Source organism: Lutra lutra, chromosome 17 (assembly GCF_902655055.1).
Source record: "Lutra lutra chromosome 17, mLutLut1.2, whole genome shotgun sequence".
NCBI lineage: Eukaryota > Metazoa > Chordata > Mammalia > Carnivora > Mustelidae > Lutra > Lutra lutra.
The window spans coordinates 50,406,047-50,430,059 of NC_062294.1; the positions used below are offsets into that span (position 1 = coordinate 50,406,047).

The 24,013-nt window shown below is 57.5% G+C and overlaps 1 protein-coding gene across 1 annotated transcript; it reads left to right on the plus strand.

The window, feature by feature from the left end:
• The first annotated feature begins 1,353 nt into the window (after positions 1-1,353).
• PPP5C (protein phosphatase 5 catalytic subunit) lies at positions 1,354-22,072 on the plus strand. The gene is made up of 13 exons (XM_047710884.1): positions 1,354-1,530; positions 6,845-7,086; positions 13,608-13,755; positions 14,467-14,588; positions 16,676-16,741; positions 17,044-17,142; positions 17,920-18,025; positions 18,771-18,913; positions 19,057-19,144; positions 19,959-19,999; positions 20,089-20,267; positions 21,288-21,369; positions 21,553-22,072. The coding sequence occupies exons 1-13, from the start codon at positions 1,410-1,412 to the stop codon at positions 21,613-21,615; spliced, it is 1,500 nt and encodes a 499-aa protein (XP_047566840.1). The 5' UTR covers positions 1,354-1,409; the 3' UTR covers positions 21,616-22,072.
• Positions 22,073-24,013: the final 1,941 nt, after the last annotated feature.

Genomic DNA, 24,013 nt, shown 5'->3' on the forward strand with positions numbered 1-24,013 from the left:
AAAGTACTTACTCTGTGTCAGGCCCTCTGCCAAACACTTTATTCTTATGATCTTATCAAACCTTCCTCTAATCATCCATAATAGGCAGTTATTGTACCCATTTTAGAGAGGAGGAAACTGAGGTTCAGAGAGGATGATCCTTGCCAAGGTCACACAGCAGGGAAGGACTGAGCTGGATTCAAATCTGGGATTCAAATCCATTACATACACACCCCTAAAAGTCTCAAAAATCTAACCCACAAGGTGGGCTATGGAATGTAGAGACAGTAGAGTAGGACTTAAGAGCACAGAATCAGGTGGGACAAGGTGAAATCCTGGCTCTGCCACTCTCACTGTATGACCTTGGTCAAGTTTGTTGACCTCTACAAATCTCAGTGTCCTCAGTGCTGAAATGGAGCTGATATTGGTATCTACCTTCTAGGCTGACTGTTGGCTGTGACAGGAGGTGGTGGGATCAGGCTGCCCAGACAAGACTGGGGAGTGGGATAGCTCGAGCTTCCGTGAGGGGAGCCACAGCAGGGTCTTAAAGGATTTAGTGCTACAGTCCCACAGGAGTAGCAGCTGAGGGTTTGGAAAGGATGGCCTGCGACGCTGTACAGTGGGCGGTGGGTGGTAGGTAGAGGTGGTGGTGGGGGGTGGGGAGCATCTGGACATGTTGGCTGAGGCTATACCATTCAGGGTTTCCTAGGTCATTAGAAAGAGTTCAGGTGTTTTTCTAAGGGCACTGAGGCACCTTGGCAGGCTGGGGACTGGGGGATGAAGGGTGAAGAAAGGAGACGGCGTAACAAACTTCTCCGCCTTGCTCAAGGACTAGGGGATCCAGGGCGCCTTCAGTTAACAGCCAGAAGCACCTCAAGGCTGGAACTTTAATCTCTTGGTTTGAGAAACCACGCATTTTTCAGAGGGGGGTGGTAACTGCCCCTAATTGCTCAAGGTCACACAAATAATTGGCACGAAGGCTAGTCTCCCGGGCTCTAGTTATGCGTTGGGCACGGTGCTGCCCTAAAGCCACACCCACCCATTCACCTTAGAAAACCGCGGGGAAACCCCACCGTGAAACCTCTCTCCACCCCACCGTGAAACCCATATGCACACCCCCCCAACTTCTGCAGCCTTGGAATACCGTAACTTTGAGAGCGGGGGACCAGGCCAGAACCTCCTCCCCACCCCCTCACCCCCCGCCCCGCGCGCCCCCTTTCGCCCTCCCCATTGGCTCGTTCTAGGAAGGGCGCTGTCTGGGGGCCCCCTGGTCACCTTGTCCTCCGCGCGCTCTATGGCGAAAGGACCCTGCGCAGGCGCGCCAAGGGCGCCTTTGGGGCCCGCGCTTTACGACACTTGTGCAGCAGCGGCAGCAGCAACTCGGCACTCCCCGCTGGAGGCCGTTGCCAGGGTGGGGGTCGCTTTGCGGCATGGCGATGGCGGAGGGCGAGCGGACTGAGTGTGCTGAGCCCCCCCGAGACGAGCCCCCGGCTGATGGCGCTCTGAAGCGGGCCGAGGAGCTCAAGACGCAGGCCAACGACTACTTCAAAGGTGAGCCCGCCCCGGAGTGGGGCCAGGGAGGGTGGAGAGCTGCCCAGGGCAAGGGGTGCCCGGCCCGCGCGGAACCATGGCAACGCGGAGCGGCAGCCTGGGCGCGGGGCAGACACTACCAAGTGACCTGGCGTGGGGAGGCCCAGGATGGCGCTACGAGGGGGCGACAGAGGGGGCTTCTGACAGAAGGAGTGATGCCTAGAAGTGGCATTCGGAGCGGCTGCTCCTCGGTGGGGAGACTGGGGAAGGCGCTACCAAGTGTGAGGCGGGAGGGGGACGGGAACGAGGGCTTTTCCATATGTGAGATCCTTGAGAGGTGCTAGCTATGGTGAGACCTGAAGAGGGCGCTGCCAAGTAGTGACAGGGGGCTGGGGAGTGATGGTGCTACCAAGTGGGGAGATCTGGGGTGGGTGGCACCAAGTGGGGCGTGGGGGGCACTGTCCCAATAGAGTAGGGAATGGGGGGGGTGGGGAGTAGATCATGAGGAGGGAGGGCAAGGTGACAGGAGATTTGGGGTTGCAAGAGGAAAAGGGATGCGTGGGAGGCCCTGGGAGTAAAGGTGGGGAAATCCCAAGAATAGTATGACATAAGAGCTTGGGAAAGAGTAAAATGTGGGGGCACTCATTCATTCACTAATTCAGCATGTTCATTGAGTACCTGCTTTGTGCTGAGAACTGTGCTAGACTCTGGGGAAATAGCAGCGAATGAAGCAGATATGGCCCTGCCCTTCTATCGGATGTAATTGAGCAGGAGAATCAGACATTGAGCAAAAAACACAAGAAATGATAAAATACTTAGAAGTTGTGAGGAATGCTTTGGGAAAAAAACCCTACAGGGTGTGAAGTAGAGAACAAGGGCTGGAGGCTGCTTTAGAAAGTGGGGTCAGGGAAGGCCTTACTGAGGAGAAGGCATTTAAGTCAAGAAGAATCGCAACCGAGCGTTCCAGGTGGGTGCAGCCACATATGCAAAGGCCCTGAGGTAGGAAATGAAAAGACCAGCATGGCTGAAACTTTAGCAAGTTAGCAGGGAGACTGATACAAGATAAGTTTAGAACAGGGTCCAGATCAGGTAGGGTTCCAAGAGTCACTGCAAAGGTAGTTTGGGTTTTACTCCAAGAGAAGACATTGAGTAGATAGATGGGCCAGTCTGGAGCTCCAAGGAGAGGAATTTGAGCACGGTCAGCCTATGAATGAAATAGAACACCTGGGAATGGATGAGGCCATATAGGGAGCGAAGGGGCCAGAACCTTGAGGAATTCTAAGGTAAGAAAAGAAGAGGCTGAGGAGGATTAGTCAGTGGAGGGGAAGGGAAGTCGGGAAAGGTGTCAGGAAAGATGAGAGAAGGGCGTGCTTCTAGAAGGGAGGGCTGTGCTTTGGGTCAGGTTCTGCCAGGGTGAGCACTGAGCGTTGGCCATTGGGTTTGGCTCCACGAATGTTGGCGGTAGCCTTAACAAGAACAGTTTACAAGAGCAGTTTCTGGGGAACAATGAAAGTGGTAGTCAGCTAGAAGAACACCCAAAAGTGAACAGGAGGTGAGGAAGTAGAGACAGCAGATGTTGACAAAGTGCTTTGAGTATTTTGGTCCTAAAAGGGAGTGAAGAAACAGGGACGGGGAGCTGCTGCCTTTTTTTTTTTTTTTAAAGGATGGAAGAGTCCAAGAGTTTGGTCCAATAGCCAGAATTGATCCTGCAGGAGAGACAGGGGACTTACAGGACCAAAGCTGGGGAGAAGGAAGCAGGGGAGGAATCTAGAGCCTCAGTAGCCTTCAGTGGGCGCCCAAGGGGTTCAGAGTGGGAGCATTTGGTCAGGCTGCAGCAACAAGGAGGCAGGGCCTGTGAGGGATGAGGCTAGCGGTGGAGCCTTGGAGGCCCAGTCAGAGAGTGGGTGTCATCCTCAGGATGGTGGGGACGCATGGTAAGAGCTCGAGCCAGGATGGAGACCAGGGTAGTGGACAGGTGAGAGGTGGTGGTGTTGCTGACCAGAGACAGAAACCAACTCAAGAAATGTTTCAGAGAGGAAATGAGGGCTGGAGAGAGGGAGGAGGGAATGCCAGGCAGAAAGAATGGGATGGCAAGGGCCTATCCTGGCAAAGGTGAGCAGAGCCTGGCACCGAGGAAGTGAGTGGGGCTGGAGTATAAAAGGCAAGGGAGGAGCCTGAGCTTTCTGCTGGGGACTCCGGGGAGCCATGGATAGTTCTGAGAAAGGGAAGGACAGGGCCAGGTTTGTGCTTTAGCCGGACCCCTGCAGAGGGGCAGGACTGGAGGCTAGGAGAGCAGGGAGGAGGCTGGGGCAGGAACCTGGGCCCAACAGGATGAAGGCCAGACCGGGGCAGGGCGGGGCTGTAGGGATGGAAGTGGATGAATAGATCTGAGATGTTGGGGAGGCTGACTTGACAGAACATGGCCACTGCCTGGCACTGGGGGGGTTGAAGGGTCAGAAGTGTCCAGGACAAGGCATGGTCTCCATCTGGGGGATGGCGAGGAAGGTGGGGCTGTCCCTGCAATGGGGCGAGTCAAGGGTTGATGCTGAGTCGAGGTAAGAATTCTGGGAAACAGCCATGGGGAGGGGCCCCCTGCCCCCCAGGACCTGGGCGCTCAGAAGCCCTGAGGTTGGGCAGGCAGCCAGAGGTGCTCGCATTGAGCTGGCACAGAGGAGAAAGCTCCTCCTGGTCCAGGCCCCTCACTGTCTGGCAGGCAGTGGCAGGCACAGAGCCCCAGCCTCAGGGGCTGTGGGAATAACAATAAAAAGAATAATTACAGCTCTCCTTAATTGAGCCCCTGTGGTGGCCAGGTACACCACTTTGCTTAATCTTTCCTGAGGCGCTGGGAGGTAGGTAGGAGCTGCGCTGTTTGTTTTATAGAGGAAGCTGAGGCTCAGAGAAGTGAAACCGCCAGCCCAAGGTCAGAGCGTGAGCAGCAGAGCCCGGATATCCCCCTTCCTCACCACGTGCTTGGCTCCCATGTTCAGACTCCTTACCTGGAGCCTGCGGGGAGAAGAGGATACCGCCCCCCCCCCCCCACCACCACAGCTGCATCCCCTCTGTGAGCTCAGAGCCTGGTCCCCTCTCTCTGGGCCTCATCGCCCCCCTTCTGTAAAATGGGAGGAGTTGTCTCAAACCCCCAAAGAGGCCTCTGCGTCCTAAGACTTTGCAGATGTGGTTAGGACCTCAGGCTTCCTAGATCCAAATCTTGTTTCTTTGTCCTGTGTACTGCGTGACCCCAGGCAAATGACTTAACCTCTCTGTGCCTTTGTGTCCTCATCTCTAAAACAGGGACTCTCTCCAGGGTTAGATGCACCTGATTTGTAAAGCAGGTAGAACAGGCCCGGAGTCAGTGTTGTTGGGCAGATGCTGTGGGAAGTACAGTCCCCTCCCATTTCCTCTGCTTGAGTCTCCTCTTCTCCTGGGTTAGTCATGTATTCTCTTCTTTTGCAACTATCTGCTGTGGCCACATTCCGAATGAGAGTTTATTTAGCCCTCCCAGCTTGGCGAGGCAGGGCACGGCCGAGCGTGATTCCTGCATTTTCAGATGAGCCAGCGGAGATGCAGGGAGGAAAGGCTGTTTGCCTGAGGCCTCGTGGTCAGCGTCCGCAGAGCCAGGTGTCAAGCTCGGACACACCAGGCTCCCCACCCCAGGTCAGATGGCCACTTGAGTAACACCTCAGCCGTCCAGAGAGCTGGCCAGAGGACCTCTGGAACGCAGCCAGGAGGCTGGAGGTAGTCCTCGAAGGCACTGGCATTCCAGGGAGGGTCTGTCAGACTTGGGCTGTCTGGTTCTGCCCTTGCTCGTTTCTGGGAAGTCCTGGGCATGCCCTCCCGGGCTCCCAGTCCTGAGGAAGACACACTCCTCACCGAACAGTGACAAACCTGGAACCAGCAGGGCTGGGATAGGTTAGCCCAGAGGCTGGGGCAGCCTGAAGGAGTGCCTGACCCAGCCTGGGGATCAAGGAGGGCTTCCCAGAAGAGGGGACATCAGAGCCATTTGAAAGATTGCCAGGTATTAGGCTGCAGGAGGAATTGTTATATTGTTCCTGGACATCTCCCCGGGACCTGACTTCTCCTTCTCCTACTGTCAGTCTGTTACCGTCTTCCTTCCTTTATTCATTGAAGAACTATTCAGGGAGCCTGGAACCCTCTTCTATTTTCTTCACCTGACTCACTCTTTCTCATCCTCCAGATCTCCCGGTCTGTCTCTGTGCTAAACACTCTGGGTCATCGGTGTCTGGAGGGGTGTGTGTGTGTGTGTCCTGCAGGACTGTGAGCCCCAGAATGGTGGGGCAGAGGGGGTGCACATCATAGTCCCCCAAATCGGGCAAGTGTCTGAGCCTTAGCCTCCTGCCTGTTGAATGGGCACGTGGGACGGGTCCAGGCCTGGCTCTGCAGATACAGACTGGGTGTTCGACCTTGAACAAGACCTCTGTGACTCATCTGTAAAGTGAGTGCCAGGCGGGGGCTGTGCCATGGAGAGATGTGAGGATTCTGTAGGTCAGCATGTAAAGTGCACAGCCATAACTCATTTCAGGTAAAAGGAACCTCCCTGTGGCCAGATGACCCATCCTGCTGCTCTACACTTAGAACCTCGGTGTCCACACCCTGCTGCGGCTGTGGCCTTCGGGATTTGTCTTGCCGACCTTCCTGCCCTCATCCCTTCCATCCTCCCACTAGCTGTACTCCAGCCACACCAGCCTCTCACTGGTCCTGGAACACAAGGCTTGTGCTGACGGCACACCCCTTCCCTCCCCATCTCAGGGCCTTTGTACCTCCTGTTCCTTCTGTTGGGAATGCTTTTCGTCTTGTCCAGTTTGTTGCTTCTTTTGGGTCTCTGCTGGTTTGTCCCCCTCTCCTTGAGGCCTAAGTAGATTCCTTCTCGTTTCCCACTTCCTGTTCTCCTACTCGGCTCCCTCTTTGGGCTTGTTGACTTGCTTTGGGGGGGCTGGACAACCAAGGGACTCTGGGTAGTCACATTTGCTGATTCACAACATCTCAGCTCTGGTACTCGAATGTATCTCCCCTGGTCCATAGGACTGGAGGAAGACCCTCCAAGGTTCTGGAAGAGGTATCACCCAGGTTGGGGCCTTAAGGGGTGATGGCTGGGCATGTGTGTGGAAGTGACTTCGAGTCCTGGGATTTTAAACCTGAGGAGACAAAAGTGTGGGACAGTTGGGAGGGGAAAGAGGGAATGGGCTGAGTAGACATTCCTGAGCTCAGCTGCAGACCTCGGTGTCCCCATCAGTAGACAGGGAGACCCAGCCTGGGGCCCATTCTTACTGGGTGGCAGCGGCCCTGCCTCATAACACCTCCTCCTCCATCTCCACAGCCAAGGACTACGAGAACGCCATCAAGTTCTACAGCCAGGCCATCGAGCTGAACCCCAGCAATGCCATCTACTATGGCAACCGCAGCCTGGCTTACCTGCGCACCGAGTGCTATGGCTACGCGCTGGCCGACGCCACACGGGCCATCGAGATCGACAAGAAATACATTAAGGGCTACTACCGCCGGGCGGCCAGCAACATGGCGCTGGGCAAGTTCCGGGCGGCCCTGCGGGACTACGAGACGGTGAGCCGGGCCTCGGGGAGTGGGCCGCCTCCTGGCACCCAAGCCCAGTGAATGCTATCTAGGGCCAGGTGGGGGCAGGCCGGGGAAGGACGGCCTCTGGGTGCATGGCCGGCCGGGGAGGCTGCGAGGAGGCTGTCTGCGCGTTCACCCGCCCCTCACCCACCTGACAGATAAATGCCCGAGAGGCCCTTGGCCTGGAGCACACTTGGTGGGTTCACATCCCAGCTCTGCCATCACTTGCTCCGTGACACTGGACGAGTCACCTGGCCTCTCTGTGCCGCCTGTTCCACAGCATGGGGAGCACTGAACCTGCCTCTAAGGGTTGCCATGAAGACTAAATGAGTTTCTGCTTTTCAAGCGTTCAGACCAGTGCCTGGCCTGTAGCCTGTGCCCTCTAAGGCACTGTTGGGGTTTTTGTCACTGTTAGTGACCAAGATCCACGCAACCTGTCTTGCAGAGGAGCTCTAATTTGGAGGAAGGCAAAACCCAAACCTGTGACCTAGAGCAGGCAAACAGAGTCATGGCGGGGCGAGGATATGCCGTAGAGGGCAGCAGATAGGGCGTGTGTTGTGACGAGTAGACGAGGGAGGGGACCTCGAGCACGGCAAGTCACTAGTTCACCCGCTCATCGGCCACCCCCATCCCTGTGATTCGCCCTGATGGGCACGATAGGCGTGGGGATGTGAGTGCACGTGTGTTCGCACCAAGGATGTCCCATGCCCTCTGTGTGGACTGGCAGGATGAATTGTTGTGGCAGCCTTGCGGGAGGGGGACCGATGGTTAACCCCATTGTGCAGATGGGGAGGCTGAGGCCCAGGGAGTTAGGTCACCTGTCTGCCAACATGCGGCGGGCAAGTGGCAAAGCCGGGGTTTGAACCCCTGGCACCTGTGTCTCCTGCTTCGGAGACCCTGAGAGGAGGCGTTTTGCTTGTTCTGTTCACTGGGTCATTGCTTGGCACCAACAGGGCTCAGTCAGAACGTGTTGCATTATTATTCTGCCCCTCAGTCGCCCCCATACTCCCTCCTTTTGTTTCATTGACCACCAGGTGCTGAGGATCTTCTGTTGTGCGGGGGGTGGGGGGGGCACCCAGGGGGCTGAGAGCCCTGTCTGCTCTTGGAGGGAGTGCGGCTGGCTGCTGGCCAGGAGCAGAGGGTGGATTTCAGGTCAAGTGAAGTCTTGAGCCAAGCCCTTGGCCAGGGGACATCTGTGTCCGGGTGGGGGCAGAGGCATGGAAAAGGCGGTAATTTAGAGACTGTGGGGCAAAGTAGGGGAGGGAGTGGGGTGACCTCTGGGAGGGCAGGGGAAGGAACCATGGGACAGAGTCCTTAGGAGCTTTAGATCCCAGGCCACTCCCCAGCCTAACCTCCCCCTGTTGTCCCATGGTGTCCACATCTAGAGAATAGGGGCAACAGGAGTGGCCACCTCCTAGGTGGCTGTGGTATGAGTAGAGGTCCCTGGGGCGAAGGGTCCATTAATGAGTAACCCAGGAGGGCCCTCAGGTGGGACAAGGGCAGGGGTTTTCAGGGCTCCGGCTGCGGGGAGGGGCCTGGAGGAGATGGGGCGGGGCAGAGGACCGACGAGCCTGAGCACAGGTCTGTGGCCATGTCTTCCCTGTGCCTGGAGTTGCAGGGAACTCTTTTCCTGGGGGTACAGACCCCTTCTCCTCATGGCTCTGCCCCCCGATCAGGCCGGGGCCTAACCCCTCATACTCCATGAGGCTGAGATGGTTGGTTCTAGCCGTCTTGTGGACATGATCACATCTGAGCTTCTTCCCAGGCCTTTTGGATGCCACGGAAGACTGGTGGTGGGGGTTCACAGCCTTTTGGGAACCAACCTGAGGCGGGGCCACTCTCAGCATTTACGTTGTCACAGCCTGTTTCCCCATGGAGGCTTTGCCAGGAGCAGTGGGGGAGTCCCCGCATGAGACCGGGGTCCTTGCCTGTGTGGCTGTTCCCCATGCCTTTGGGCGATCCGCTTCTCCACTCTGACATTTCCTCAGGCTCTGTGAGCGCCAGGCAGCCCCCATCTAGAGTGTCTGCCTCCTGGCCTGCCGTCTGGAGGAGCCTTGCGACATGCTAGCGCTTTAGGCTCCCGTTTGGATCTAGATCGCAGTTTCCTCGGAGGCAGAGCCCAGATGTGGCCTTGGATGAACACAGGCCTGAGGCTCTGCCTTTGGTTGAAGGGTCTTCCCTTCCTTGGCCTCAGTGCCCTCCTCTGCATGCTCACCGTGGCCTTGCTCTGTTGTGAGCTCTTCACGAGCGTGCATTTGGTCCACTGGGCAGGTAGGACGCAGAGGTCTGGGGGTCACCCCTCCTCCAAGGTCTCCTGGCGGAGTTGGAACTGGAACCCAGAGTCCCGTCTTGTGACTCTTAGTGGGCCGTGAGGTTAGCCCAGAGGTTTGAGACCAGCACCTCTGTGTTCCTCAAATAGAATAGAGCAGAAAAAAGCAGTTCCTTTGGAGGAAGTGTGTACATATTTGTGAAAAAATGTTTCTCACGTATGTGTATATGGGTGTGTGATAGAAAACCTATCTTTCCTTACCCTGAGTCATAATCGAAAGCCTCAAGGTCACTGATGTAGGAGCTGGCACCGGCTGCACAGTCAGGACACCCTGCCATGGGCTGGGTAGCTCTGAGTGCTTTGGCTCTCTGCCCTCAGTGTCCTCATCTGTAGAAGGGGGGACAGCACCAGGGCCTGCCTGAGTGTTCGTGTGAGGAATAAATGAGATTTGTACGTTGAGTGGGGCCTGCCCCCACTTAGCATTCATGGCCTTTTCCTCTTGGGGGTGTCTGGGGGAGACCCCGTGGCCCACAGGAAGGGCTGCTGTCCCTCCAGAGACCTCAGCAGGAACCGGTCTCCCTTTTCCATGGGTCCATGTTGAACCCTGCTCCCCCCATCCCTCTCACCTCTGAGTAAATCCTTTCAGAGGGACCTTTGCTCCAGGATTCCTTGTCCCTTTTTTTGGGTCCTTTTCTCAGAGGACCACTCTTCCCCTGCTGTGTTCTTTCCTATTCATGGTTGGAATGCATCTGGTCATCTGGGCTCAAGCTGGTCCCGGGGACTCCTTCTACACTTCCCACCTTGGATCTTGGATGTTTGGTTTATAATAGGGTTTGCATTTGGGTTTCTTCTTCCAGCGTCGTCCAGCCTTGCAAGCCCTCACAGCACGCGTACATCTATGGGATGGCTGCCCCGTAGTGCCAGGAGTGCCCATAGCTTATGCCTCGTATGGCTCCCACCGTGGCCCGGGCGCGACGGTGACCTTCCTGCCCTAGTCTTCACACCAACCCTTATCCCTGATTTACAGATGAGGAAACTGAGGCTCAGAATGTGGTTCGCTCCCTCAAGGTCCCACAGGCAGGAAGTGACAGGCTGGTACCCGAGTCAGGCTTGTGACCACCAGCCCTACACAGCAGGCAGAGCGTCTCGGCACAGCACTCCTCCATGGCTCGGCCCTGCTCCGACGGTCTCTCTTCTCTTCTGTTGCATTGTAAAAGGAACGTTGAGTATAACTTAGTGACTTAATTAAGTCACTAGAGGTTCTTGCCCTGGAGGGTGACAACCCTGGTGTCGTGCTTGAGACCGTCACTGTGCAGTGCCTGCCTGAGACCCAGGTCCCTCCTGCCTAGCGCAGCCCAGCCCAGCCCCTCTCCGGTCGCATCCCATCACACTTGTAGTGATGTTCTGACAACTCGTTTGGTGGCCTGCTCTGACCTGAACTTACGAGAGGCCGTCGATGGTCTCGAGGCCTCCACGTGCGGCGACCAGAGCTTCTGCTGCCCAGTGCCATCCTGTCATCAGCAGGTGCCTCTCGGACCTGCCGGGGCGACATGGAGGGATGGCGAGCCCAGCTCACTGTGCCGTCAGTTGGAGCATCGTGGTTCTTGCCTGCGAGCGCCCCCAGCGGAGTGGCGCTTGTCAAAACAGCATCTCGAGGGCATCGTGGCTTCACCTGCTGATGTGAGAAGTGAAGTGAGACCGTGCTCCCGGGTTCCCCCGTAACCACGCAGACGCCGTGGTCAGGATCCGCACCATGATACAACCCACACCCCACTTTCTAGAGACAAGTCCAGTGTTGAGTTCTGACTCGCCAGGCCCTCCAGTCTGGAACGAATGACCTTCCCCTGGTGCAGGGGGGCCCGGCAGAGCCACTTCCCCTTTCACGGCCTGGCCGGTAGTAAGTCGTGGTGGCAGCCGCTGCCGCTGCCAGGTCCACCATGAGCACGTGCTGGCTGCCAGTCCCCGTGACAGGCCCTCTGCAGGGGTGCTGGCACCCTGCCCTCTTCCTAGGAGCTGAGGGGGGCTCAGGACAGGGACGGGAGGCCGTGGGCTGGGAGGGGCGTGGCCCAGCATGCGCGCTGCAAGGCGGGATCCTGTGCAGGGAGAGAACAGAATCCTGGCTTCTGGGGCCTCAGTTTCTCTGCCTCATGTCTCTGGGCCTCAGTTTCCTCATCCATCAAGTGGGGGTTGTGGTAACACCCAGCAGAGCTGCTTGGTGGATTAAATGAGCAAGTTCAGTGCGTACGATGACGTCAGGCACAAAGGAATAAGGGCTCCGAAAATTAGCCGTGTACTGTTACTGCTGCTGCTTTCTTTTCCCTGCCTTGTTAGTGTTCATCCCCATCCTCTGCCCACCCTGGGGGCTCTCTGAAAACGGGGACCAGCCAGAGGAAACGCTCAGTGGTTCATCCATCCACTGGGATGCATTCAGTCCCTCGTGGGGCCACCTTCCAGTGGGGAGACATCCATGTCCGGCCCCAGGGGGGTGGCGGTGCTCCTGGAGGACAGCTGGGGAAGGAGGAGCTAGGAAGGAGTTGGAGGAGGGAGGGAGGTGTCCTGGGCCGGGGGCGGCCTGTGCAAGGTGACAGGAGCTGGCACACTGGACTTGCGGGTTTGGTCTGGTCGGGTTGTGCCGGGCAAACAGAAAGGAGGGTGGGCAGGCCCGTGTGGGCCAAGCCGAGTGGCGGTTTGGACTTGATCCCAGGGTGTGGACTCATACCCTCTCCCTGTCGGGAAGGACTCCAGGGGATGTCTGGGGCCGCCTCCCTCTGGAGCACCCACACCCCAGGTGGAGCCGCCTGGCAGGCTGCCCGAGCCCGAGCCTGCCCAGACAGGGAGGAAGCCATCGCCTGCCACGACCCGGCTTCCTGCCATCTGCTGGGTCTGTGCACCCGTCCCCAGGGAGGATGAGCCCCCCTGATCCACGGGGGTAAGGAGGTGCCTCTGCACAGGCTTCTGACCCCCCTGCCAGCCTTTCCCAGGGGTAGTGGCATCCCCGCCCTTGAGGGCTCTCTCTAGGTCCCCAATACAGGATCTGGGGGAGCTGCTCTTTGGGCGACCCGTGGGGTGGGCAGGTGAGGTAGGGTCCACTCATAGCAAGTACAGTTACAGATAAGGAAACTGAGGCCGGGGTGGGCTGATGTCCTTGCTGAAGGTGACACAGTAAGAAGGTGGCAGAGCCCTGTCTGCTTCCAAGCAGGAGGGTCAGAGTTTACAGAAAGCGGGATACTGGGGGGGTGGGGGGGCTCCTTTTATTGAGAACTTTACCTCCACGTCACGGGCCTGGTGCTTGTTTGCAAGTGACCCCATTTCAAGCGCAGCGGCCCATGGAAGGGGCCATGAGGTGCAGCCGCGGCTGGTGTGGACTTTACTCTTGCCGGCACCGCAGCGCACGCTTTGTGCAAGTCTGCTTCTGTGACCCGGCCGGCCTCTGAAGCAGAGACGGTTACCACTTCCCTCCCACGGAGAGGCCGACCTCCCCTCCGCGGTTGCTCGGTTGAGGGGTGGTGGCGCTGGGGCTTGAACCCAGGCGGCCGGCCTCTGCCCACAGTCTCGCTGCCCTTCAGGGGCGGAGATGGAGGGGACACCACGCGGTGCTGGCTACGGCCTGCTGGGCCCCATATTCATTACTTATGCTTCCCCACGGCCCTGCCAGGTGGAGCCTGTCATGTGTGCCCCCTGCCGCCTTTTTATAGATGAGAAAATGGAGGCCCCAGGGGCCGGGTTATCCAGCAGGTCATTGGTTCTGTTGAGTCTGGGCTGTTCCTTGTGCCTGTGGGTCCAGCCCACCCTTTCCTGTTCATCCCACCCCCCTTGGTGTTGACTGTCATGTCGGTAAAGCAAGCCTCAGCCTGCTGGGGTCCCCAGGAGGAGTTCCAAGCTGAGCATGTGCTCCAAAGCTGGGAGACTTATTTTAATGATAGAGCTAAGATTTTTGTAAGAAATCCCACCTGCTTGGGTTAACACTGTGTACCAAACCTCAGGACTGCCCTGGGTGGGTAGCTCTCCTGGCCCAGTTTTGGGACGCACAGACTGTTGTCTGGAGGTGACACAGGGCGGAGTCGCACCATTAGCGCATGGGGGCCGGTGGTCTGGGTCCAGGTTCACGGCACCCAGGGCCAGGCCGGCTGAGCGCAGCCACGGCGCCCCCTTTTTTGCCTGCTCCTCTGCCCAGGCCAGCTGTGCCTGGGTGCTGATACCTCTTTTCTCCCTCCCTCCCTCTGCCCGCCCGCCTGCCCAGGTGGTGAAGGTGAAGCCCCATGACAAGGACGCCAAAATGAAGTACCAGGAGTGCAACAAGATCGTGAAGCAGAAAGCCTTCGAGCGGGCCATCGCCGGTGATGAGCACAAGCGCTCCGTGGTCGACTCGCTGGACATCGAGAGCATGAGTGAGTCAGGCCTGGGGGCCCTGCCACGCCCAGCGCCGAACATTCCACACCCCTGCATGGGCGCTCTCCATCCTCCACTCTCCATCCCCGTGCAGCGCACACTGGGGAGTGGGGGGGAGAGGGTGGAGCTATTTCCTGGCCGAGTCCGGGGCCGTGGTCTGTTGCTCTTCTGCCTGCGTTCCTGGGAACTCCACAATCCCGCACTGGGGCTTGCGTCCCCCGGTTCAAGCGAGGTGGGTGAGCCCTTCCCACCCCCCACCGGGGCCTAGCTCCCTATCTGCATCTGTACCGCCCAGCCCACCCCTCACGAGTCTCCCTGTGGGATTCGTGTAGGTCCTCCAGGCCCTCTGAGGAGTCATTCATTCATTCCACAGCGAATTACTGAGCACCCCAGACCTTGGGGATACAGCTGTGAATAAAGTAGTCTCTGCCCTCCTTGAGCTGATGCCTGGTAGGGAGAGCAATGATTAACAAGTCACCAAATGAATTAACCATGTTAAGTGCTATAAAACCAAGTAGGCGGTGGGGAGAGAAGGTGCTGGAAAAGGGGGACCCACTGGACAGAGAGGTCAGCAGAGTCGTCCGAACAGAAGGAGCGGGTAGGAAAAGGACCCTCCATCTTCCTCTCGCCCTGTGCCTGGGAGCCAACCCCGCGCCCCCCCGCCCCATGGTGACTGTGGCCACTGACTCCCGCCCCCGCTCACACACCAGCCATTGAGGATGAGTACAGTGGGCCCAAGCTCGAGGATGGCAAAGTGACAATCACCTTCATGAAGGAGCTCATGCAGTGGTACAAGGACCAGAAGAAACTGCACCGGAAATGCGCCTACCAGGTAATGCCCCTGCCAGGTGCTGCACACACCTGGGACCCCCGATAGCATCCGCCACAGAGGGCGGGTCGAGGGGAAGGGGGGCCACGGCGGCCAGCACTGCTGAGCAGGGAGTGTGCTGAGCATGGCGCAAAGGAAGCCTTTATTTCTGATGCTGCATTTTCGTTTCTGGCATTTCCATCTAGTTATTTTTATTAATAGTTTTCATCTCCCTGCCCCATATGTTCATGCGTGTTGTCTTTTCCACTAGATCTTTTACACATTTATCATAGTTATTTTAAAGTCTCTGGTAATTCCACCATCTGGGTCATCTCTGGGTCTGCTTCTGTTGCCTGTTCTTCGTGTGGTTCATCGTTTTTTATCATCTGCTAGACATTTGGGGTAGAAGAACAGTAGAGACTGAGCTAAGTAAGCATCGTGCTCAGGAGATGGCGGCCCCGTCTTCTGTCGGGCCGCTGGCGTGAGGGGCCCCATCCGTCTGGTCCACAGTTGTGCGGCTCTTGCTGGAGTTCAGCCCTGCCTCGTGGTATTTTCAGACTGGAATCCGGACCCTCCCGTCAGCCCTGGCAGGATCCCAGGGATGTCTTTATGCTACAAAGTTTCCAGCTTCTGGAACTGTGGGAGCGCTCTCTGATTTTCAGCCCCACGGCCAGATTTTTGAGCTGCGAGTTCTGTGCTGTCCAGTGTAGGCCTCACTCTTGCGCCTGGGGAGGCTCCCCCCATCACATGCACACCGTACTGCCTCACGCCTCCCTTTGTGTGACGGCAGTGGCAGTGGGTTGAGAGCAAAGGGTGAGAGCAAAGGCACTGGTGGCAGGGGCTGCTCGGGGCTCTCGGCTGTCACCAGCCTGCACACGGCCCGAGCACCCTGCTGGCTGCCCTCGCTCTGGGCCTCGAGGAGCCCCATGGCCTCCTGCTTCATGCCTTGCACCTGGGAAGCCCCATGGAAGGGCCTGTCGCCGCCACAGCTGATGGATTTAGGTTTATTTGTGAGCACCCTCGGCTCTCAGATGGTTTTCATGAGATTGGGTTTTGTGGGTTTGGGGTTTGTTGTCATTGGGGCAAGAGTGACAGTCTTTTGTAACCTCCTCATTCTGACCAGAAGTGGACATATTCTGCTTTTTTTTTTTTTTTGAGATAGTTTGGGGTTTTTCTTCCCCAGCTTTTTATTTTGAAAATTGTCAAACCTACAGAAACATGGAAAGAACAGTACAGCCAATATCCATGCCTCCTTCACCCGGATGTTAACACTTTGACACATTTACCTTCACTTTCTACACACGTGTGCGCGCACATGCACACGGCAGGCTTTCTCTCCTCATTTCTTTTCCTGAGCCAGAAAGGTGTTGCATCGTAACTGTATCTCCTAAAAGCAGGACATTCTCCTGTGACCACAGGTCAGGTGTCCCCCCTCGGAAATTAGTAAATAATGCCTAGTGCAGATAGTCCACAAGATCTGGAAACACTGTCAAATATACATAGCAACGCCAAGGTCATCTTAGATCTTCTCTTAGCAAAAACTAGTATTATCTACATTTCTAGACATACTTTAAAATACTTTAATATCCCCTCCCCCCCAATTCTCCCAAAAATGTGCTTTTTAGCTATTTTGTGGTTTTGGTTTTTATGGTTTTTTGTTTTTCGTTTTTTTTTAAATCCAGACTCCACTGAAAGAGCAGATGTTGCATTTTTATCTTCCTTCATCTAGAACAGTCTCGTGCCCTTTTGGGGAGACTCTTTCATGACACATGTACACATGTCTAGGCCAGTTGGGTTAGATTCTTCCATGTTTCTGGATTCTTCCATGTTTCTTCATGACGCTGATTATTTTAAGGGGAACCCAGAATCTCAGTTTTCACGTACAATAATCCTGATGTTGCCACAGAGGCTGCTGGGGTCACAGCTTGGGGGCCGCCTGTGGCTCCTGCCAGCACTCGCTCGTCCAGCCCCACTGCCCATTCATCTCCCCTCCCAGCCTCTCCCTCACCCTCCACGCAGCAGTGTCTGCTGGTCAGCCGAGGCTCACTGGGGACTGGGATGGGCAACAGGCCCTCTCTCCAGCTGTGCTCACAGCCCACCCTGCCTTCCAGATCCTGGTACAGGTCAAAGAGGCCCTCTCTAAGCTGAGCACGCTCGTGGAGACCACGCTCAAAGAGGTGCGCGCCGTGGGGCGGTGTGTGGATGGCCAGAGGTGGGGGCTCCCCGGCTGGGGAGGGGCTGTGGAGCTCAGAAACTCACAGACCCACCTGGCTTGATCTGCCTTTCCTTCCCCCCTCCCACCCCGCTTCTCCTGGCCTCTTGGTCTCTGTCCCACCCCCTTCATTTCTGTGTCCCCTTCCTGTGTCTTTTGCATGCTTCTTCTTGGTCTGCTGTGACCTCTTGCCCCTCCCCTCACCTCTGCCCCCTCCCCACGTCTCTCTCTGGGCCCCTCCCTCTCCGGTGGCCTCTTTTCTTCCAGACAGAGAAGATTACGGTGTGCGGGGACACCCATGGCCAATTCTATGACCTCCTCAACATCTTTGAGCTCAATGGTTTACCCTCGGAGACCAATCCCTATGTATCCTTCCTCAGCAGAGCACACCCTCCCTGTTCCTCCAGCGGGCTTTGAGAAAGGCACCCCTGCCTGCAGGCAGGGCCTGGACCCGCAAAGGGAGAAGCCAGAGCAGTTGCTCAGGCGAGGGGATGTGGGGGATGTGGCTGGCTGGCACCGGATAGGCCAGGGTCGCCCCCACGTGCTGTGTAACCTGGGCTGGTGGCTCAGTCTCTCTGGGCCCCTGTCCCTCTTCGTCTGCAGATGAGGCTGCTGTCAGCACATGTGGAACAACCTCTTCTCTTGGGCCTCAGATGCCTCGTTAGCAAAGTGGGCATCGTAGGGTCTGCCTCCTGGGAGTGTCGAGAGGCCTTGAGGAGCTGAGGGGCCCGCAGTCAGAGCTGTAGAAGTATTTGCTAAGGTTACAACCATGGCTTGAGAAAGGCTACCGTGTGGGGCCACCAGGCCTGTGCAGTGCTGGGGGGGAGGGTCTGTGTTCTGTTTCCCCTGTGGCTTGAGGGCTTGTCCTGGGAGGGGGAGCGGAGCAAGCTGACCGCCCCACATCCCCCTCCACCGTCCGTTTTCCTGAGAAACAGGTGCATTGGGGACCTTCAGTATTGTCCTGCTGAGGCTCGGAGAGGCCCAGCTGCTGGGCCAGAGCCAAACAGCCAGGAGAGACAGCAGCGCGGACCCCTGGCCCTTTTGACACCCCCACTCTAGGAAGGAACAGGCAGGAGCCTGGGACGTGGGGAGGCTGAGGAGGGAGGCGGTGTCCGCCCCGCCATGTTTCCCTTAGCAGGACAGATATTTAATGGTGACTTTGTGGACCGCGGCTCCTTCTCCGTAGAAGTGATCCTCACTCTGTTTGGCTTTAAGCTCCTGTACCCAGATCACTTTCACCTACTTCGAGGTAAGCTGGGCGGCTGCTGGGTCTGGGGTCGGTGCGGCGTTGTACAGGATGAGCCCCCGGGGTGGGGATGGGGGGCCTTGTCCATGAAGAGATGGAGACATGAGCGGCAGGAGGGAATGAGGCAGCGGGCAGGGCTGGGGGTTCCTGGGGGCCCGAGTGCCAGATTCGTGGCCAGGTTCAGGGGCTCACCCAGCAGCGCTCGGCACGTGGTAGGTGCCAGGTAACCACCTGCTGTGGGCTTCCCTGTAGGAGGTAGTGAAGGGCTGGCTGCGGCTCACATGGGGGTCTGGCAGCTGCCTCGTCTCCTCCAAGTCCCAGGAGCCATGGGAGAGAGGAAGGAGGTTGCATGTGGGGAGCTGGTGGCACAGCACGGGGCCGGCCCACACTGCGTGTTCCGTAGTAGGCCCCTTTTTTCCTTAAGACTTGTGCCCTCCTTGGTCCTTCAACCCTGGAAGGCACACAGCTTCTCCAGACAGGAGCTCAAGGCCCACGAGGGCAAAGGACACAGCCATGGTCACTTGGGGCCATACCAGGCCTGTGCCTTGTGGCCTGATGCCCAGTGTGAGCCCCTCAGACTGTTTCTCTCTCCAGAAAAGGGGCTGAGAACAGTGTCTGCGCCTCCTCGGGTTTCTGGGGGGGCTGACCAGCTGATGGTGACTGTTGTGGGCTTGGGGCCCCTGGACGCGGGCCCTGGGGACGCCCAGGCAGGGCTGCTGAGGCCCCTCTTCATCCTGCTGCTGCCCAGGCAACCACGAGACAGACAACATGAACCAGATCTATGGCTTCGAGGGCGAGGTGAAGGCCAAATACACAGCCCAGATGTACGAACTGTTCAGCGAGGTGTTCGAGTGGCTCCCGCTGGCCCAGTGTATCAACGGCAAAGTGCTGGTGAGGGCGGCGGCAGGACCCTGCGGGCCCCTCCACCCCTGCACCCCCGGGGGCTGCATGTGGCCACGTGCTGAGGAAGCAAGTTGGAGAGTTGGGGTGTGGCCGGCGCCTCCACTCTACAGCTGTCCCCCTCCGCACCCCAGATCATGCATGGAGGCTTGTTCAGTGAGGACGGCGTCACCCTGGACGATATCAGGAAAATCGAGCGGAACCGGCAGCCCCCAGATTCAGGTGACCAGGGTGGGCCGGGTGGCACCTCCTTCCCTCCCAGGGCTGCAGCATCTCCGGCGGAGAGGGGTGGCTCTGCCCCAGTGGGCCTTGTGGCCCTTGGTAAGGACGGCAAGGCCGAACCTCCCTTGTCCTCTCTCACGGGGCTGTGCTGGCGAGGGCGCCTCGTGTTCACCATGGGGAGCACACATCCATCGCTTCCTTGTGAGTTCAGCTGCTGAGCCCAGAGAATGACGTATCGGGGCTCCTGTTGTAGCCATGAGCACAGACGGGGAGGACTCACATGGGCGCACACTCACACCCAACTGTGGGAGGCGTGGCACGGGGCCCGGAGAGGGTGGGTGAATGCCCTCTCGGGGGACACCACATGAGAACTGATGGGGATGGAGGCACCCACCACACAGAAGAATGTCCCAGGCAGGCACAGGGTGTCCCACGTCAGGGGTGAGCTCCGCAGCTGGGAGGAACAGTTGGGCGGCCAGTGGTTTTGGGGTGAGCAGGGATGTGCTTTTTAAAAGGGTAGATGGGCCAGACCCTGCAGAGCCTCACAGGCCTGGGTAAAGAGCATGGGCTTTGTTTTTTTCCTAGGGCGGTGGGAGCCACAGCAGGCTCTGAGCAGCAGAGGGGTGTGATCTAAACCGCTCTGTTAGAAGTTCTCCCATTGTGGGGCCAGAACACATTGAACGGGTCTAGAGGGGAGGTCATGGGGCTCAGAAGCCCACTTCACGAGCCCCTGCTCAGGAATGCCCTGCCCAGCCCCCACCCCAACTGCTGTGGGGTGGCCAGTCCCTGACGTCCCCTCTCCTCCCCCCACCAGGTCCCATGTGCGACCTGCTCTGGTCAGACCCACAGCCGCAGGTCAGTGTGCCCAGGGCTGTGGCCGGCAGGTGCGGGCTGTGGGCAGAGAGGGTGGGACGGTCAGCACCCTGAGCTCCCTGTCTCCCCAGAACGGACGCTCGGTCAGCAAGCGGGGCGTGAGCTGCCAGTTTGGCCCTGATGTCACCAAGGCCTTCCTGGAGGAGAACCACCTGGACTACATCATCCGCAGCCATGAAGTCAAGGCCGAGGGCTACGAGGTGGCCCACGGTGGCCGCTGTGTCACTGTCTTCTCCGCCCCCAACTACTGGTGGGTCCCACCTTCCCCGCTGGTCTGGGCTTCTCTTCCCTACCCACTGCTTTTTGTGCTGGGGGGTTTTGTTTTTGTTTTTTAATTTTATGATCAGAAAATGTCAAAGACAGGCAGGCGTAGGTAAAGTCGTATAATGCCCACGTGGTCATCACTCAGATTCACCAGTTCCCAACTTCCCGGGCTCTTTTAAAGCAAACCCCAGGCATCCCCTTTTCCATGCACTGACACCCCTGTATGCTTCAGGAGGAAAGAACTCTTCTCTGCGCAAGCAGAAGACCACTGTCACACTGTCGGGTGTCAGAAGAGGTCACCTGAACCCAGTGCCCTTTCCTCGTGTCTCTCATAAATTTCTCTTTCCAGTCTGATGCCTTCCAAGTAGGACCTGAACAAGGGCCACACTCAGTCTCCTTGTGTTCCAGTTCCCTGTCCCTCCTTCCCTGCCTCTTGCTGGGTTTTGGTTGAAGAAACCAGGCCCCTCATCCTGCAGTTGTCTGTGCTCTGGACCAGGCCGCCCATATCCTCCGGGTGCCGGGCACCACATTTCTCTGTCCCCTGTGTTTCAGGGCAGAGTTCAGGTTCTGGCAAGAGCCCTTCCTCCATGGAGCTGCGTGTGCCCCCTGCCTGTGGGGTCAGGAGGGCCCTCTGCTTCCCCGTGTCCCACCTTCACTTCCTTCCCCTCATACCCCCTCCCCCTACCCAAGCCTCCCCAGGGGGTGGAGTGGGGGGGGCGGGGAATCCTTTCTCCTGGATTCCTGCCTTTCCAGTTGGCCTCTTTGTCACTTGTGTCTCCCTGTCCCTCTGCGTCCATGACTCTCTCTCTCCCTCTCCCAGCTTTAAGCATCTCTGTCCCTCTTTTTATCAGTATCTCCCATGGGTTCTGTCTGTCTGTCTCCCCCTCTTCTCTGAGACTTTCTGCCATCCAGCCTCCTTGGGTATCTTCCCCACCGCCTCCCCAGCCCCGGTCCCCATGGGCCCTGCCACACCCCTTGACTGGCCCCTCTGCCTCTGTCCGCACAGTGACCAGATGGGGAATAAAGCCTCCTACATCCACCTCCGGGGTTCCGACCTGCGGCCCCAGTTCCACCAGTTCACAGCAGTGGTGAGTCACCTGTGCAGTCCCCTGCCCCTCCTGGCTTGGACCTGGGGAGGACCCGGCTGAGCGGTCTATGCAGGGGCAGAGCTCAGTGCCCAACAGCACTTGCCAGGAGGGCTGTTGTGTGCATCTGGTGCTCTGAAGATGCCCTATTTCTGTCTCCCTGGCCCCGTGTGTTCTTGTCCCCAGCCTCACCCCGACGTCAAGCCCATGGCCTACGCCAGCACGCTGCTGCAGTTAGGGATGATGTGAGGCCCGCGCAACCCAGGGCCTGCTCCCCGTGTGACCCCAGGCCCGGCCCAGGGCAACGTTGGACCCCCTTTTACTTTGTAAAGTTTGTATTTATTCCCCTTTAGGTTTGCAGAGGGGGTGGGGAGCCGACCAGAGGGTCCGCTCCCTGGAGAAAGAGGAAGGAGGTGGAGAGGCTGGGGTTGGGGCACATCCGGGCATTGTGGAGGGAGGCCTCAGCGGGTGGGGTGGGCGGGGCCCGATGCTTCCCCGCCTCCCTCGTTTGCATGGCCCCTCCCCCCTGAAGCAATAGGGCCCCGCCATAGGAAGACCCCCGGAAGGAGGGTCATCAGGGAGGCCTCGCCTGCATTCCCCCACTCCTGGCGGCCCCGAGACGGGGCGAGGCTGGGGCTCACCCCCTTCCCCAGCTATTTTATGTCTGTAATTAAATATGTTAAAATAAAGTCATTATTGTAAGTCAGCTGGTTTCAGATGGTAGAGCTGCTGGGATTGGGATAATCACAGCTTCCCGAGGGGGGGGGGGGACCACCGAGCCCCACACCCCTTCTCTTCCATCTCCTGGGGACTAGACCGGCTGGATGGCTGGGCTTGGGGCTGACCAGCCAGGCTGACCCAGTGTCTGCAGTTACAGAGGTCCCTGGAGAGAGAAACCGCAGCTTCGGTCCAGGGCGCACACGGGGGAAACAAGGCGCAAGCTGGGCTGGGGAGGCCAGGCCCGAGCAGAAGCTGCAAAGACTGGTCCTTCCTCTGGCGATGCCAGAGCAGGCCGTCGCGGAGGCGGCCGTGTGCTCTCCCGCGCTCACAGCGTCCTGGCATTTGCAGCATCCAGGGAAGCGGGTATTTCCCCCGCCAGGGAAGACCAGAGGGATTTTCTGCCACTCCTTCATCCTCCATCAGAGATTAATACCGAATCCTGTCCAGGCTGCTCTGCCTACCCCTGGCCCTGTGGAGACATTGCCGTTTTCAAGTTCGGGCTTCTCTTGACCCACCTTTTTCCAGGGAGGTGCAGACCTGGGGTGCTGTCCATCTGCGGGCAGGTGACCGCAGCAGGAGGGCTTGAGCTCAAGATGTCAGAATTAACTTCAAGCCCAGAGCTGCAGTTTTTCCTGTAGAAAGAGGCCCCTAGCTAGCATTTAATAGCTGCTTGGTGCTGCGTGTTAGGGATGACTTGGTTCCAGATTGTGTGTGCCTGGCAGTCCTCATAAAACCCTGATTGGTGTCTTTTTTAACTTGTTATTTGGGAACAGTTCTTAACTACACAAAAAGCTGCAGGAGAAATGCAAAGAACACTCATACACCCTTTACCTGGGCTCACCTGTGAACAAACTGTTTTGTTCTGTTTGACACCGGGCGCGCATGCCCACCAGTGTTTCCTGAGCCGCTTGGAAGACCGCAGCCCAGCACGGATCATGGCCCTTGACCCCGTGTCCTTCAGTGTGTTCTTCCTACGAGTCAGGCTCCTCTCACGTAACCACACAACCCCCACCCGCTAGGAGAGCCTCGCGGTGATAGCATGTCTGCTTGCGTCCACGTGCCTTGTGTCTGTCCGTATCCGCGGAACCCGGTGCCCGCTGCATTACACTTAGTCCTCTTTGGTCCGCTTCGATCGGGAGCATGTCCTCAGCCTTTTTGTGCTCTGTCTTCCAGGACATTGACAGATGCAATGAGTACAGTCCTTCCCCCTTTACAGAAGTTTATTTGGGGTTGTCTGGCGTTTTCTTCGTGAGATTGGGTCGGGGACCTCTAGTTGGAACAGCACGTAAGGCAATAGTGGAAGACCCTGTGTTTGGGAGAATGCTGCAGAGAACTTCCTCCTGGGCTTTCTCTCCTTTTTTTTTTTTTCCTTTAACTGTAAAAATTTGCTTATGTTCTGTGTGAGTCTTAACCATGTTTCAGTTTATATGCCAGTCCTTTCTCTTTAACCTTGGCTTGGGCTGCTGTGGCCAGGCAAAAGCTGATTTTGATGAGGTCGAACTCACTGGTGTTTTTTCTCAAGGTCTCCACATTGTGAGTCAGGGTCAGAACTCTTCTCTACACCCAGGTTCCACAGACATCCCGACAGGCTTTCTTCCCACATTTGTGCAATTTTGTGCTTTCCATCTGGATCTCAGGTCTGTTTGGAGTTTATTCCGGTACGGGGGGTGTTCTCTTTCCGAGTGGCTACTAGAGGAATTTTTTAAACGAAAAGAGAAACCACTTCAGGAGATGCTGTGAGGGATGTGAGGAAACATCAGCATGACGGAGCCGGGGTGGTGGGGCAGGAAGGACAGGGGAGGAGAGGGACTTGTTAGGGGAAGGTCTTAGTATGTCCGTAAGGTTTTTTGTTTTAAGATTTTATTTATTTATTTGACAGAGAGATCACCAAGTAGGCAGAGAGGCAGGCAGAGCTGGGTGGGGGGAA

Coding starts and splice junctions, on each gene's coding strand:
- PPP5C (XM_047710884.1), top strand. CDS start 1,410: ATGGCGATGGCGGAGGGCGAGCGGACTGAGTGTGCTGAGCCCCCCCGA. Junction 16,742..17,043: donor TGGAGACCACGCTCAAAGAG/GTGCGCGCCGTG, acceptor CTTTTCTTCCAG/ACAGAGAAGATTACGGTGTG. Junction 20,000..20,088: donor GGTCAGACCCACAGCCGCAG/GTCAGTGTGCCC, acceptor CTGTCTCCCCAG/AACGGACGCTCGGTCAGCAA.